The sequence below is a fragment of the Salvelinus namaycush genome, chromosome 3, assembly GCF_016432855.1.
Source record: "Salvelinus namaycush isolate Seneca chromosome 3, SaNama_1.0, whole genome shotgun sequence".
Lineage (NCBI taxonomy): Eukaryota > Metazoa > Chordata > Actinopteri > Salmoniformes > Salmonidae > Salvelinus > Salvelinus namaycush.
In genome coordinates this window covers 94,758,771-94,776,080 of record NC_052309.1, presented here as the reverse complement: position 1 = coordinate 94,776,080, position 17,310 = coordinate 94,758,771, and the positions used below count along the sequence as shown (strand labels likewise).

At 44.7% G+C, this 17,310-nt stretch overlaps 1 protein-coding gene across 1 annotated transcript in view; it reads right to left on the bottom strand.

Moving 5' to 3' along the window:
* Window positions 1-17,310, bottom strand: part of ttyh2l (tweety homolog 2, like) — a 109,778-nt gene that overhangs the window by 68,927 nt on the left and 23,541 nt on the right. The window contains exon 3 of the mRNA XM_038988250.1: window positions 16,560-16,671. Coding sequence (XP_038844178.1) covers window positions 16,560-16,671 — 112 coding nt within the window. The remainder of the gene's footprint in view (window positions 1-16,559; window positions 16,672-17,310) is intronic.

The window sequence follows — 17,310 nt, the reverse complement described above, 5'->3', positions numbered from 1 at the left end:
AACATGATGCTGGTGACAATGATGGAAAGAGGTGTTAAAATACCACAGAAGACAACACGATGCTGGTGACGATGATGGAAAGAGGGGTTAAAATACCACAGAAGACAACATGATGCTGGTGACGATGATGGAAAGAGGGGTTAAAATACCACAGAAGACAACATGATGCTGGTGACGATGATGGAAAGAGGTGTTAAAATACCACAGAAGACAACATGATGCTGGTGACGATGATGGAAAGAGGTGATAAAATACCACAGAAGACAACATGATGCTGGCAACGATGATGGAAAGAGGGGTTTTTATTTGAACGTTGTGGTCTGAAGGTTGTGTATCTTTTAAATGTCCTTTCTGAGATCAGAAGTTTGTCCTAATATTCTCTCCCTGCAGACACACAGGACATGCAGTACTGCTTGGTTTATCTCTGACTCAGTATTCATTTACTTTATTCAACTTTACAGTTTTTTTATTATTATTTAACCTTTATTTATATATTTATTCTCATTAACCATGTTTCCATCCACAGTTTTTATGCGAATAAAGTAATACTGTATAAAAAAATCACGAGAGCTTTGATGGAAACAGGAAGTTTTGGTACAATTGTATAAATGCAGACAAATAATTTGTTCGTTCAACATGGTGGGAACTTTTTGTGTCAGTAAAATTAATTATGCGAGAAATGGCAGTGGACACGCCTTTATGCACAAATATTGATATAATAACAATCATATGGAAGTAAACTTGGAGTCACACAATGATATGTTGTGTGGTCCTCCCACTACGACTCGGGAAACCATACAGTTTATTGGTCTACAGATGAAATAAGTTATGATGAACTTCACAGGGTGGTGAAAGATGAGCTTGATTCTCCTTTCCAATAAATATCCAGGGTCTGATTCTGGTGACAGGATGATTGATGCTTGACTGCAGTTTGACAAATAAAAATAGTTATCCATATTAATCTCATCATGTAGACTAGCCTACCTGCACAGCCTACCTGCACTGTACCTGTGAGCTGTTGGCTTGAGCACACGTGCCAAGACCAGAGTAGGCAAATGTATGTAACGCACCAGTTTTTGTGACAACTGTTCAAAATGCCATGGAAACACATTGAACTTTTTATTTTTATTCGGTACATGAAAACTTTGTCGAAAAAGTCCATTGTGTGTGTGCACTATGTCATCACATACTAATTTGTATCCACAACAAGTCAGTTTGGTAGAAACACCACCACTGGTTGGATAATGCTCATTTTGTTTTATATTTGCATGAAAATCTGTCGCCAACTGGATAGAAACCTAGCTACAGAGATAAACTGTATTTCACAAGAAAGGCCTGTTGGACAGTTTGCTTGAAGGGGAACATGGTTCTGCCGTGGGTAGCCTAAGAGCCCTGGCGTGTTCCTGTACCATAGGCGATTTGCCATGGGGGATGGGGGGGACATGTCCCTCCTCAATATTCAGAACAGATCAATTCTTCCCCCAAATAATTTATTTAAAATTACATTTAAAAAAAATGGGGTGGGGACCCCCAGATAGCATATGAACACATCATAAGCAATGGCAAAATGTGTAGAATTGCAGGAAATCAGCTTTAATGGTTGACTTTGTGCCCTAAAAATGGTCCAAATCCTTCTCAATGTTCAAACAGAAATGGGGCCTTTGGTGGTCCATCGATGTGTCATTCTGGTCATGCGCGCTGTGGCCAATGTAGCTAGTTTGTTAGCTAAGCTAGCCACTATAGCTAGCCAGGAACTCCTCCAGTATGTGTTGATGTGACGTAGCTAGTTCGTTAGCTAGCTAGCCACTTGTAGCTAGCCAGTAAATCCTCCAGTATGTCTTGATGTCATTTCACAGGATTCGTTTTTGGATGGAAGCTTTAGAAATCGGTAAGAAATGGCACTTCTGTAGCTAAATATCTTATTCAAGCATTAAATGACCTGGCATGATGGTGCATTGATCAGTTATACAGTTTAAAGACTTTATTTTTGCGTTTTGAACAAAGTCGACCTTTAAAGTAACTGTCGAGTGCTTCCATATTTCTATGAAATATGATCTATAATTAATTACAATATGAGTGAAATAGTTTTCCTTCCAAAAAATAGTAATTAACTATGTTATAAAGCAGCTTTTCTGTGTTGGAATGGTGTGGGTGTACCCCGACAACAGAATGGTGTGGGCGTACCCCGACAACAGAATGGTGTGGGCGTACCCCAACAACAGAACGGTGTGGGCGTACCCCAACAACAGAACGGTGTGGGTGTACCCCAACAACAGAATGGTGTGGGTGTACCCCAACAACAGAATGGTGTGGGCGTACCCCAACAACAGAACGGTGTGGGTGTACCCCAACAACAGAATGGTGTGGGCGTACCCCAACAACAGAACGGTGTGGGTGTACCCCAACAACAGAACGGTGTGGGTGTACCCCAACAACAGAATGGTGTGGGCGTACCCCAACAACAGAAAGGTGTGGGTGTACCCCAACAACAGAACGGTGTGGGTGTACCCCAACAACAGTACGGTGTGGGTGTACCCCAACAACAGAACGGTGTGGGTGTACCCCAACAACAGAACGGTGTGGGTGTACCCCAACAACAGAATGGTGTGGGCGTATAGCAGTCATAAAACATTTTCATGCGAGTAGACCACTGATTGGCCAGCTCATCTTCCTCCTCATGAGGATGACAAATCCTCTATGAGGAAATAGCAAGCATTTTTTTAAAGGCCCGTTTTAGATACAAGTTTGACGTGGGGTTTTTGAAGTGGTTTTTCTCCAATTGATGCTTTGGCCACAAATACGAGTATAGGATGAGTCAACAACATTATTTGGGTATGAGTTAACGTTTTACGGCAGTGGGCTAAATCAGGGTCACACAGCGTTTCTTGGTAGTCTTAAACAAATCTACTTTGAAACAAAAGTATACACCTCACACACATGGTTATGGTAGCAAGTCAGATTTAGATGTTCAATTTTGAGTTTGCGTCCCAATATTACACTTTATATACATCACAGAAGATTGAAATATAACAAAACTGTTTGACATAGAAATACCGGATTTTCGTAAAAAAAAGAAAAGTGTATTAATTATGAAATGATGAAAAATATGAACAACATTCCACCCATGAGGCCACTAGAGGGAGATTTGGTCATTTGACAACAGGAAAGGGCAACCAGAATATAACGTTTTAAAAGGGATATTTTCACTGGACACTTACTTTAAAACGTTTTCTCTCAGCTTCATGGCAAAATGTGAACATTAGCATGAGATGAGCTATAAGACAGCAAATGTTTCACTCTGCACCATGACAAAATGTCTAGAATTGCAAAAAATGTGCTTTAAAACTAAAACATTTTCTCTCAGACTCATGACAAAATGCGTAGAATTTTTTCTCTCAATGTACAAATTTTTCTGCCAATGTACAAATGTGTTGAAATGTTTTTCTAAAATAAAAATCTGGGGGGTTGGGGGCATTCCAGTTATCCTTCCACTTATCCTTCCATTGAAACTGTTTTCAAATTACCCCTCCATATACAGTACTTCTCAAAATACCCCTCAAGAGAGGCATATAACAGTAAGACATGTCAAACTGTTTAGAATAGCAGGAAATGCATTTTAAAAAAAAAAATGTTCCCAAAACAATTCAGGGGGAGGACCCCCCGTCTACTGTTCTTCCTCCCCAATATCTACACCACAATTTTGCCCTTGCCCTTTACAGACACAGATTTAGACTTTGAGCAAAATGTTACATAAACCTCATTATAATCTTACAGAGTGATTTCTGTTTTTAAAATGTTCTTCATCAATGTGCGTTATAAGGAGGCGATTATTTACCTTTAGTTTAGTAAACTGAGAAATACATAAGTAACCCTAACCATTTTAAATTTAGTTGAAGAAAAATTTTAAATTGGAAAGAACATCATATCTTTGCAACCCTCATAAGATGCAGAATCTTCAAACCACAAACTTTAAAATAGCACTTGTTTTTCATCATCAGCTTCATATTTTTATCTGTGGTATTTTACCACCTCTGCTAGCTCTGCTCTGACACTTCAGTCCTCCAGTTACTCAGAGGAAACCAGATCTTATCAGAGTACTGCTAGATGTTATCTAGGGATCTATGGGCTCTGGTCAAAAGTATATAGGGAATAGGGTGCCATTTGGCATGTAACCTATAACATGCTAATGTAGCTATGGTGAAGGGAGAGAGTAGTAACAACAAGATGAGAGATGTCTGTCTGCCTGCCTGCCTGCCTGCCTGTCTGTCTGTCTGTCTGTCTGTCTGCCTGTCTGTCTGCCTGTCTGTCTGCCTGTCTGTATGTCTACAGACCAAGAGTTACCATAGCAGCCACCAGAACAAGCAGAACTCTACTATGTCTAGAACTGGTCGCTAGCAGAACTCTACTATGTCTAGTACTGGTCTCTAGCAGAACTCTACTATGTCTAGTACTGGTCTCTAGCAGAACTCTACTATGTCTAGTACTGGTCTCTAGCAGAACTCTACTATGTCTAGTACTGGTCTCTAGCAGAACTCTACTATGTCTAGTACTGGTCTCCAGCAGAACTCTACTATGTCTAGTACTGGTCTCTAGCAGAACTCTCCTATGTCTAGTACTGGTCTCTAGCAGAACTCTACTATGTCTAGTACTGGCCTCTAGCAGAACTCTACTATGTCTAGTACTGGCCGCTAGCAGAACTCTACTATGTCTAGTACTGGTCGCTAGCAGAACTCTACTATGTCTAGTACTGGCCGCTAGCAGAACTCTACTATGTCTAGTACTGGTCTCTAGCAGAACTCTACTATGTCTAGTACTGGTCGCTAGCAGAACTCTACTATGTCTAGTACTGGTCGCTAGCAGAACTCTACTATGTCTAGTACTGGTCGCTAGCAGAACTCTACTATGTCTAGTACTGGTCTCTAGCAGAACTCTACTATGTCTAGTACTGGTCTCTAGCAGAACTCTACTATGTCTAGTACTGGTCGCTAGCAGAACTCTACTATGTCTAGTACTGGTCGCTAGCAGAACTCTACTATGTCTAGTACTGGTCGCTAGCAGAACTCTACTATGTCTAGTACTGGTCGCTAGCAGAACTCTCCAATTCCATGCTCCACCCAACTGTTAAATGCACACACCATATAGCCCAGGGGCCTAAGAAATGCCTACCGAAGAACATTATTAGAGCCAATGTCTTAAATCTTCCACCCCAAGTATTGTTGCTGTAGTACATACAGTACCAGTCAACGGTTTGGACACATCTACTCATTCAAGGGTTTTTCTATCTTTTTAAAAACTATTTTCTACATTGTAGAATAATAGTGAAGACATCAAAACTTAGAAATAACACAAATCTTAGACTAGGCTATGTTGACAGTATCAAAACCAATCCTAGTTCAGCTAGTATCTTAGACTAGGCTATGTTGACAGTATCAAAACCAATCCTAGTTCAGCTAGTATCTTAGACTAGGCTATGTTGACAGTATCAAAACCAATCCTAGTTCAGCTAGTATCTTAGACTAGGCTATGTTGACAGTATCAAAACCAATCCTAGTTCAGCTAGTATCTTAGACTAGGCTATGTTGACAGTATCAAAACCAATCCTAGTTCAGCTAGTATCTTAGACTAGGCTATGTTGACAGTATCAAAACCAATCCTAGTTCAGCTAGTATCTTAGACTAGGCTATGTTGACAGTATCAAAACCAATCCTAGTTCAGCTAGTATGTTAGACTAGGCTATGTTGACAGTATCAAAACCAGTCCTAGTTCAGCTAGTATCTTAGACTAGGCTATGTTGACAGTATCAAAACCAGTCTTCAGTAAACAATCCAGTTATGTGCCAGTAAATTGCATCACCATGCTTCAGTCTCCACCTTGGTGTTGTTGACACTCTCCTCAGGCCCCCCTTAGTTTCCTGAATGAGTTCCAGTAGTAAGCTAGTGTTGTAACGCCACAGTTTCCTGAGCTGCATAACACACACACTGACGCACACACACACAAAATACCATACCATACCATACATACAGTACCAATCAAATGTTTGGACACACCTACTCATTCAAGAGTTTTTCTGTACTTTTATTATTTTTTCTACATTGTAGAATAATAGTGAAGACATCAAAATTATGAAATAACACATATGGAATCATGTAGTAACCAAAAAAGTGTTAAACAAATCAAAATCCATTTGAGATTTTAGATTCTTCAAAGTAGCCACCCTTTGCCTTGATGACAGCTTTGCACACTCTTGGCATTCTCTCAACCAGTATCATGAGGTAGTCACCTGGAATGCATTTCAAATAACAGGTGTGCCTTGTTAAAAGTTAATTTGTGGAATTTCTTTCCTTCTTAACGTGTTTGAGGCAATTAGTTGTGTTGTGACAAGGTAGGGGTGGTACACAGAAGATAGCCCTATTTGGTAAAAGACCAAGTCCATATTATGGCAAGAAGAACTCAAATAAACAAAGAGAAACAACAATCTATCATTACTTTAAGACAGAAAGTTTCTTCAAGTGTAGTAGCAAAAACCAATGTAGAAAATAGTAAAAATAAAGAAAAACCCTTGAGTAGGTGTGTCTAAACCTTTGACTGGTACTGTATATACAGTATATAGTACTATTGTTCCCGCCGTATGGGTCAACAGTAGTGACATTTATAGGGAATAGAGTACCACTTGGAACACAGTAACCTGACAGTATGGAGCCAGAGAGCACAGCTATGTGGTAAGACAGTAAGGACACTATGTAACACATCCTCCTCTCCTCCCCAGGTCCCTAGGGAAGGTCTCTGATTGCCAGGAAACTGCTCTGATGCCCTGCCCCCACCACCTGCCGCCTAACGTTCATCTTTCGCCCCAGCCCGACCAACAGGAAGGAGAAGTGGGACCCTGACAGCCCATAGGTCTGCCTGGCCTGGAAGGAGAGGTGGAAGCCTCACAGCCTCTAGGTCTGCCTGGCCTGGAAGGAGAGGTGGAAGCCTCACAGCCTATAGGTCTGCCTGGCCTGGAAGGAAAGGTGGAAGCCTCACAGCCTATAGGTCTGCCTGGTCTGAAAGGAGAGGTGGAAGCCTCACAGCCTCTAGGTCTTCCTGGCCTGGAAGGAGAGGTGGAAGCCTCACAGCCTATAGGTCTACCTGGCCTGGAAGGAGAGGTGGAAGCCTCACAGCCTATAGGTCTGCCTGGCCTGGAAGGAGAGGTGGAAGCCTCACAGCCTATAGGTCTACATGGCCTGGAAGGAGAGGTGGAAGCCTCACAGCCTATTGGTCTACCTGGCCTGGAAGGAGAGGTGGAAGCCTCACAGCCTATAGGTCTGCCTGGCCTGGAAGGAGAGGTGGAAGCCTCACAGCCTATTGGTCTACCTGGCCTGGAAGGAGAGGTGGAAGCCTCACAGCCCATAGGTCTGCCTGGCCTGGAAGGAGAAGTGGAAGCCTCACGGCCTATAGGTCTGCCTGGCCTGGAAGGAGAGGTGGAAGCCTCACAGCCTATAGGTCTACCTGGCCTGGAAGGAGAGGTGGAAGCCTCACAGCCTATAGGTCTGCCTGGCCTGGAAGGAGAGGTGGAAGCCTCACAGCCTATAGGTCTGCCTGGCCTGAAAGGAGAGGTGGAAGCCTCACAGCCTATAGGTCTGCCTGGCCTGGAAAGAGAGATGGAAGCCTCACAGCCTATAGGTCTGCCTGGCCTGGAAGGAGAGGTGGAAGCCTCACAGCCTATAGGTCTACCTGGCCTGGAAGGAGAGCTGGAAGCCTCACAGCCTATTGGTCTACCTGGCCTGGAAGGAGAGGTGGAAGCCTCACAGCCTATAGGTCTGCCTGGCCTGGAAGGAGAGGTGGAAGCCTCACAGCCTATAGGTCTGCCTGGCCTGGAAGGAGAGGTGGAAGCCTCACAGCCTATAGGTCTGCCTGGCCTGAAAGGAGAGGTGGAAGCCTCACAGCCTATTGGTCTGCCTGGCCTGGAAAATGAGGTGGAAGCCTCACAGCCTATAGGTCTCCCTGGCCTGGAAGGAGAGGTGGACGCCTCACAGCCTATTGGTCTACCTGGGCTGGAAGGAGAGGTGGAAGCCTCACAGCCTATAGGTCTGCCTGGCCAGGAAGGAGAGGTGGAAGCCTCACGGCCTATAGGTCTGCCTGGCCTGGAAGGAGAGGTGGAAGCCTCACAGCCTATAGGTCTGCCTGGCCTGGAAGGAGAGGTGGAAGCCTCACAGCCTATAGGTCTGCCTGGCCTGGAAGGAGAGGTGGAAGCCTTACAGCCTATAGGTCTGCCTGGCCTGGAAGGAGAGGTGGAAGCCTCACAGCCTATAGGTCTGCCTGGCCTGGAAGGAGACGTGGAAGCCTCACAGCCTATAGGTCTCCCTGGCCTGGAAGGAGAGGTGGAAGCCTCACAGCCTATAGGTCTGCCTGGCCTGGAAGGAGAGGTGGAAGCCTCACAGCCTATAGGTCTGCCTGGCCTGGAAGAAGAGGTGGAAGCCTCACAGCCTATAGGTCTGCCTGGCCTGGAAGGAGAGGTGGAAGCCTCACAGCCTATAGGTCTGCCTGGCCTGGAAGGAGAGGTGGAAGCCTCACAGCCTATAGGTCTGCCTGGCCTGGAAGGAGAGGTGGAAGCCTCACAGCCTATAGGTCTGCCTGGCCTGGAAGGAGAGGTGGAAGCCTCACAGCCTATAGGTCGGCCTGGTCTGGAAGTAGACGTGGAAGCATATCTCTGGATCATACCGTAATTGTATAAACTAAACTATACATTCAGAGAGACACTGTATTCAGAGACATACTGTAAGGAAGAGATATATATTGTATAGGGTATGAGTCTCCAGCTAACTGGGGTCTTTCTCTGTTGTAAATTATATCCAGAATTCATCAAATTCCATAACAGTCACACCGTATTGTTATTTTTCATTGACTTCATGCAACTTCAAAACAATCTTTATTTGTCCTACTTCCTCATGGATTTCTGAGCAGCACATCCTGGTAACAAATGGACTTCAGAGAACTTATGAGAGAAATTAAGAAGTCCCCAAAAAATAACCACATAGTGGTGGAGGTGTGGCTAACTATGAATATGAACGTATGAATCTGTGTCTGCAGTTCGTCCCTACATCTGACAGACTAGAACTGATAGTCTCCTGTTCAGTAAGGCATCTGACAGACTAGAACTGATAGTCTCCTGTTCAGTAAGGCATCTGACAGACTAGAACTGATAGTCTCCTGTTCAGTAAGGCATCTGACAGACTAGAACTGATAGTCTCCTGTTCAGTAAGGCATCTGACAGACTAGAACTGATAGTCTCCTGTTCAGTAAGGCATCTGACAGACTAGAACTGATAGTCTCCTGTTCAGTAAGGCATCTGACAGACTAGAACTGATAGTCTCCTGTTCAGTAAGGCATCTGACAGACTAGAACTGATAGTCTCCTGTTCAGTAAGGCAACTGACAGACTAGAACTGATAGTCTCCTGTTCAGTAAGGCATCTGACAGACTAGAACTGATAGTCTCCTGTTCAGTAAGGCATCTGACAGACTAGAACTGATAGTCTCCTGTTCAGTAAGGCAACTGACAGACTAGAACTGATAGTCTCCTGTTCAGTAAGGCATCTGACAGACTAGAACTGATAGTCTCCTGTTCAGTAAGGCATCTGACAGACTAGAACTGATAGTCTCCTGTTCAGTAAGGCATCTGACAGACTAGAACTGATAGTCTCCTGTTCAGTAAGGCATCTGACAGACTAGAACTGATAGTCTCCTGTTCAGTAAGGCATCTGACAGACTAGAACTGATAGTCTCCTGTTCAGTAAGGGGCATGACGTCCCAAAATGTTTTGTAACACAACATGAATATCTGTCTTCTTAGAGAGACAGGTAATACCTTCACGTTTCAAAACGTTTCCACCTTCTGAACACAACCCAGGTAATGCCTAGTCTAGCAGGCTGCCAGAGTAGAGTGGTTATTTACATGGGGCCGAGGTCTGCCGCCAAACCATCAGTGGCCCAATGCCCTGTTTCACTCTGTGCCTTGGCTGTGTGGCCCCTAGCTGTGTGGCCCCTGGCTGTGTGGCCCCTGGCTGTGTGGCCCCTGGCTGTGTGGCTGTGTGGCCCCTGGCTGTGTGGCCCCTGGCTGTGTGGCCCCTAGCTGTGTGGCCCCTGGCTGTGTGGCCCCTGACTGTGCGGCCCCTGGCCACTGAGAGAGACTGAGACTGTGGCCCCTGACTGAGACACAGCCAGGGGCCACAGTCTCAGTCTCTCTCAGTCTCTCACCACAGAGAGAAGAGGCTGCCAGCACAGTCACACAGTGACAGACACAGGATGTGTCTCAAGTGGCACTCCATTCCCTATATAGTGACCAGGCTGGTCAAAAGTAGTGCACTATATAGGGAATAGAGTGCCATTTGGGACACAAAACAGAGAGCTGATAGAACCACTGTTCATTTAAGAGGGGGGATTTGACCAGACAACACGCCTCAGCATCATCAAACCAGATAAGCTGGTTGGAATTGGGGAACATTTGAGGAGACATCTTAGGAACTGTGGGGAGTTTCCAACACTCTACCTCCCTGCATTTACACTGCCACAAATGGTATTTATAAAACATGTTAGTTACTACTTCCTGTTCTGGTTTAAATAAGGAAGTCTCTGTTTGTTTCCCTGGAGGACTGTTCACTACAATCAATACCAGCATAGATTGCAGGCCCCAGGAACCACGTTGGAATACCATGGGAAACTCCCGGTACACAAAACATCCTGGAGGTACAACCGTTCAAAACACTGGGGTCACTTAGAAATGTCCTTGTTTTTGAAAGAAAAGCACATTTTTTGTTCATTATAATAACATCAAACTGATCAGAAATACAGTGTAAACGTTGTTAATGTTTTAAATGACTATTGTAGCTGGAAACAGCTGATTATTTATGGAATATCTACATAGGCGTACAGAGGCCCATTATAAGCAACCATCACTCCTGTGTTACAATGGCATGTTGTGTTAGCTAATCCAAGTAAATCATTTTAAATGGCTAAATGATCATTAGAAAACCCTTTTGCAATTATGTTAGCACAGCTGAAAACTGTTGTTCTGATTAAGAAGGAATAAAACTGGCCTTTAGACTAGTTGAGTATCTGGAGCATCTGGAGTGTGTGTGCGTGGTATGTGTGTGCGTGGTATGTGTGTGCGTGGTATGTGTGTGCGTGGTGTGAGTGCTTGGTGTGTGTGCTTGCGTGGTGTGCGTATGTGCGTGTGTGTGTGTGCGTGGTGTATAACCTGGATGTTTAGAGGAAGATATGAGAGTAACGTGTCCAGACACATTGAAAGGAGCTGAACCACCAATAGTACAGACAGATGGAGAGATAATCCCTGTTCTACCTTCTGTCTAACAGACCCTCTACTACCCCAGACTGTTACTACCTTCTAACAGACCCTCTACTGCCCCAGACTATTACTACCTTCTAACAGACCCTCTACTGCCCCAGACTGTTACTACCTTCTAACAGACCCTCTACTACCCCAGACTATTACTACCTTCTAACAGACCCTCTACTACCCCAGACTATTACTACCTTCTAACAGACCCTCTACTGCCCCAGACTGTTACTACCTTCTGTCTAACAGACCCTCTACTACCCCAGACTGTTACTACCTTCTGTCTAACAGACCCTCTACTACCCCAGACTATTACTACCTTCTAACAGACCCTCTACTACCCCAGACTGTTACTACCTTCTGACTAACAGACCCTCTACTACCCCAGACTGTTACTACCTTCTGTCTAACAGACCCTCTACTACCCCAGACTATTACTACCTTCTGTCTAACAGACCCTCTACTACCCCAGACTGTTACTACCTTCTGTCTAACAGACCCTCTACTGCCCCAGACTGTTACTACCTTCTAACAGACCCTCTACTACCCCAGACTATTACTACCTTCTAACAGACCCTCTACTACCCCAGACTGTTACTACCTTCTGTCTAACAGACCCTCTACTACCCCAGACTATTACTACCTTCTAACAGACCCTCTACTACCCCAGACTGTTACTACCTTCTAACAGACCCTCTACTACCCCAGACTATTACTACCTTCTAACAGACCCTCTACTACCCCAGACTGTTACTACCTTCTAACAGACCCTCTACTACCCCAGACTATTACTACCTTCTGTCTAACAGACCCTCTACTGCCCCAGACTGTTACTACCTTCTAACAGACCCTCTACTACCCCAGACTATTACTACCTTCTAACAGACCCTCTACTACCCCAGACTGTTACTACCTTCTAACAGACCCTCTACTGCCCCAGACTGTTACTACCTTCTAACAGACCCTCTACTACCCCAGACTGTTACTACCTTCTAACAGACCCTCTACTACCCCAGACTGTTACTACCTTCTAACAGACCCTCTACTGCCCCAGACTGTTACTACCTTCTGTCTAACAGACCCTCTACTGCCCCAGACTGTTACTACCTTCTAACAGACCCTCTACTGCCCCAGACTGTTACTACCTTCAGTCTAACAGACCCTCTACTGCCCCAGACTATTACTACCTTCTAACAGACCCTCTACTGCCCCAGACTGTTACTACCTTCTAACAGACCCTCTACTGCCCCAGACTGTTACTACCTTCTGTCTAACAGACCCTCTACTGCCCCAGACTGTTACTACCTTCTAACAGACCCTCTACTGCCCCAGACTGTTACTACCTTCTAACAGACCCTCTACTACCCCAGACTGTAACTACCTTCTAACAGACCCTCTACTGCCCCAGACTGTAACTACCTTCTAACAGACCCTCTACTGCCCCAGACTGTTACTACCTTCTAACAGACCCTCTACTGCCCCAGACTGTTACTACCTTCTAACAGACCCTCTACTACCCCAGACTGTTACTACCTTCTAACAGACCCTCTACTACCCCAGACTGTTACTACCTTCAGTCTAACAGAGCCTCTACTGCCCCAGACTATTACTACCTTCTAACAGACCCTCTACTACCCCAGACTGTTACTACCTTCTAACAGACCCTCTACTACCCCAGACTGTTACTACCTTCTAACAGACCCTCTACTACCCCAGACTATTACTACCTTCTAACAGACCCTCTACTACCCCAGACTATTACTACCTTCTAACAGACCCTCTACTACCCCAGACTGTTACTACCTTCTAACAGACCCTCTACTACCCCAGACTGTTACTACCTTCTGACAGACCCTCTACTACCCCAGACTGTTACTACCTTCTAACAGACCCTCTACTACCCCAGACTGTTACTACCTTCTGTCTAACAGACCCTCTACTGCCCCAGACTATTACTACCTTCTAACAGACCCTCTTCTGCCCCAGACTGTTACTACCTTCAGTCTAACAGACCCTCTACTGCCCCAGACTATTACTACCTTCTAACAGACCCTCTACTACCCCAGACTATTACTACCTTCTAACAGACCCTCTACTGCCCCAGACTGTTACTACCTTCAGTCTAACAGACCCTCTACTGCCCCAGACTATTACTACCTTCTAACAGACCCTCTACTACCCCAGACTATTACTACCTTCTAACAGACCCTCTACTACCCCAGACTGTTACTACCTTCTAACAGACCCTCTACTACCCCAGACTATTACTACCTTCTAACAGACCCTCTACTACCCCAGACTATTACTACCTTCTAACAGACCCTCTACTACCCCAGACTGTTACTACCTTCTAACAGACCCTCTACTACCCCAGACTGTTACTACCTTCTAACAGACCCTCTACTGCCCCAGACTGTTACTACCTTCTGTCTAACAGACCCTCTACTGCCCCAGACTATTACTACCTTCTAACAGACCCTCTACTACCCCAGACTGTTACTACCTTCTAACAGACCCTCTACTGCCCCAGACTGTTACTACCTTCTGTCTAACAGACCCTCTACTACCCCAGACTATTACTACCTTCTAACAGACCCTCTACTACCCCAGACTATTACTACCTTCTAACAGACCCTCTACTACCCCAGACTGTTACTACCTTCTAACAGACCCTCTACTACCCCAGACTGTTACTACCTTCTAACAGACCCTCTACTGCCCCAGACTGTTACTACCTTCTGTCTAACAGACCCTCTACTGCCCCAGACTGTTACTACCTTCTGTCTAACAGACCCTCTACTGCCCCAGACTATTACTACCTTCTGACTCCACTCCCTCCCCTGCTCCCCTAACTCCATACCCCTCCCTCCTATCCTCACCCCCTGTTACTGCACCTCACCCCTCTACCTCTCCTCTATTCATCACCCTGTTACTGCACCTCACCCCTCTACCACTCCTCTATTCATCACCCTGTTACTGCACCTCACCCCTCTACCACTCCTCTATTCATCACCCTGTTACTGCACCTCACCCCTCTACCACTCCTCTATCCATCACCCTGTTACTGCACCTCACCCCTCTACCACTCCTCTATTCATCACCCTGTTACTGCACCTCACCCCTCTACCACTCCTCTATTCATCACCCTGTTACTGCACCTCACCCCTCTACCACTCCTCTATTCATCACCCTGTTACTGCACCTCACCCCTCTACCACTCCTCTATTCATCACCCTGTTACTGCACCTCACCCCTCTCCCACTCCTCTATTCATCACCCTGTTACTGCACCTCACCCCTCTACCATTTCTCTATTCATCACCCTGTTACTACACCTCACCCCTCTACCACTCCTCTATTCATCACCCTGTTACTGCACCTCACCCCTCTACCATTTCTCTATTCATCACCCTGTTACTGCACCTCACCCCCACTATACCCCCCACTTCCATTCCATCCACCCCCTCTAAACCCCCAATTCTATTCCATCACCCCCCCCCCACCCACCACACTCCACGGGCTGGAAGCAGGTCACAACTAGAAGGAACCAGGCTCCACCACCAGTCCCCAAACCAGTCACCCCCTACCAGGACTGGGGGATCATAAGGGGATAGAGGTCCCCCGGGGCGTGTGATTTTACTGGGACAGATGATGAACCCTCCATTAACAAAGGAAACCTTTGTTTCCTTTGTAAACTAAGCTTGTAGTTGTTATTTACCGAACTGGATAACAACATACCACTACAGTGATATTTACAGAGTCCATAACAACATGCCACTACAGTCATATTTACAGAGTCCATAACAACATACCACTACAGTGATATTTACAGAGTCCATAACAACATGCCACTACAGTCATATTTACAGAGTCCATAACAACATACCACTACAGTGATATTTACAGAGTCCATAACAACATGCCACTACAGTCATATTTACAGAGTCCATAACAACATACCACTACAGTCATATTTACAGAGTCCATAACAACATACCACTACAGTCATATTTACAGAGTCCGTAACAACATACCACTACAGTCATATTTACAGAGTCCGTAACAACATACCACTACAGTCATATTTACAGAGTCCGTAACAACATACCACTACAGTGATATTTACAGAGTCCATAACAACATACCACTACAGTGATATTTACAGAGTCCATAACAACATACCACTACAGTGATATTTACAGAGTCCATAACAACATACCACTACAGTGATATTTACAGAGTCCATAACAACATACCACTACAGTCATATTTACAGTCCATAACAACATACCACTACAGTCATATTTACAGAGTCCATAACAACATACCACTACAGTCATATTTACAGAGTCCATAACAACATACCACTACAGTGATATTTACAGAGTCCATAACAACATACCACTACAGTCATATTTACAGAGTCCATAACAACATACCACTACAGTGATATTTACAGAGTCCATAACAACATACCACTACAGTCATATTTACAGAGTCCGTAACAACATACCACTACAGTGATATTTACAGAGTCCATAACAACATACCACTACAGTGATATTTACAGAGTCCATAACAACATACCACTACAGTCATATTTACAGAGTCCGTAACAACATACCACTACAGTGATATTTACAGAGTCCATAACAACATACCACTACAGTGATATTTACAGAGTCCATAACAACATACCACTACAGTGATATTTACAGAGTCCATAACAACATACCACTACAGGGATATTTACAGAGTCCATAACAACATACCACTACAGTGATATTTACAGAGTCCATAACAACATACCACTACAGTCATATTTACAGAGTCCGTAACAACATACCACTACAGTGATATTTACAGAGTCCATAACAACATACCACTACAGTGATATTTACAGAGTCCATAACAACATACCACTACAGTGATATTTACAGAGTCCATAACAACATACCACTACAGGGATATTTACAGAGTCCATAACAACATACCACTACAGTGATATTTACAGAGTCCATAACAACATACCACTACATTGTAGCTAGAAGGACTGGGGTTATACAAGACAAATAGCTACTAGCTGTATTGAATATTGAATAACAACATTTCAATGGGAGACTTGCATGAAAATGGAAGCTGCGCACACTGACCTCCAGGTACAGTTCTACCCACAGTGAACTGTACCAGTGTACAGGGCTCTACTGAGCTGTGTCCTGGGATCTTACCAAGCTGTTGATGCCACCCAGAGTGTGGTTGGCATTGTGGAGGGAGTAGGTCAGCTGGTACACCCCGTCATTGGTCTGACTGTTACCATAGAAACCCACTCCAACAGCAGAGCTGCAACAGAAGAAATAAACATTAAAAACAGAGAACCTTTTAATTTCTTCATGTTCACATTGGAACTAAATCTGGGTCCAAATCAAGTATCAAACAAAATAGTTGTGGAAAGATTTGAGGGGCGGGGCACTTTGTTTCATCTTCATCTGTAACTCAATCAAACCAATAAAACGGCAGAATCAAAGGCACAAAGAGAGTGCTATTGAACTGAGATGTCTCCCACAATACTGCCTGTCTGCCATATGCAGCCCATTACAGCACAGCTAACTATAGGAAGAAGAGAGGTCTCTGAAGGGTGATTATAGCTCTCGCCTTTCCTTCTCTCTTTCCTCCAATATCTCCTCCTTCTTTCCTTCCTTCCGCTCATCTGTCTCCTCACCTCGTCTCCAGACTTCACACTTAGCATCATGTGTCATTGTGTCGTTGTGACGCATTGGTTAAATATATCCTCTTTCTCTGTAGAGGAAACATCTATCTCTCTCAAGTACAGGACACTCTGATACCCTGTTTCACACTACTGAGCCAAGCTGAGCTGCACTGGCATGGTTACCGAGCCACCTTGCTGAAACTGACTGTTCTGTAATAGGACAACTTGGGCCATTATGCCCAGAGGACCTGTACCCCAGAATGGACAGGCTG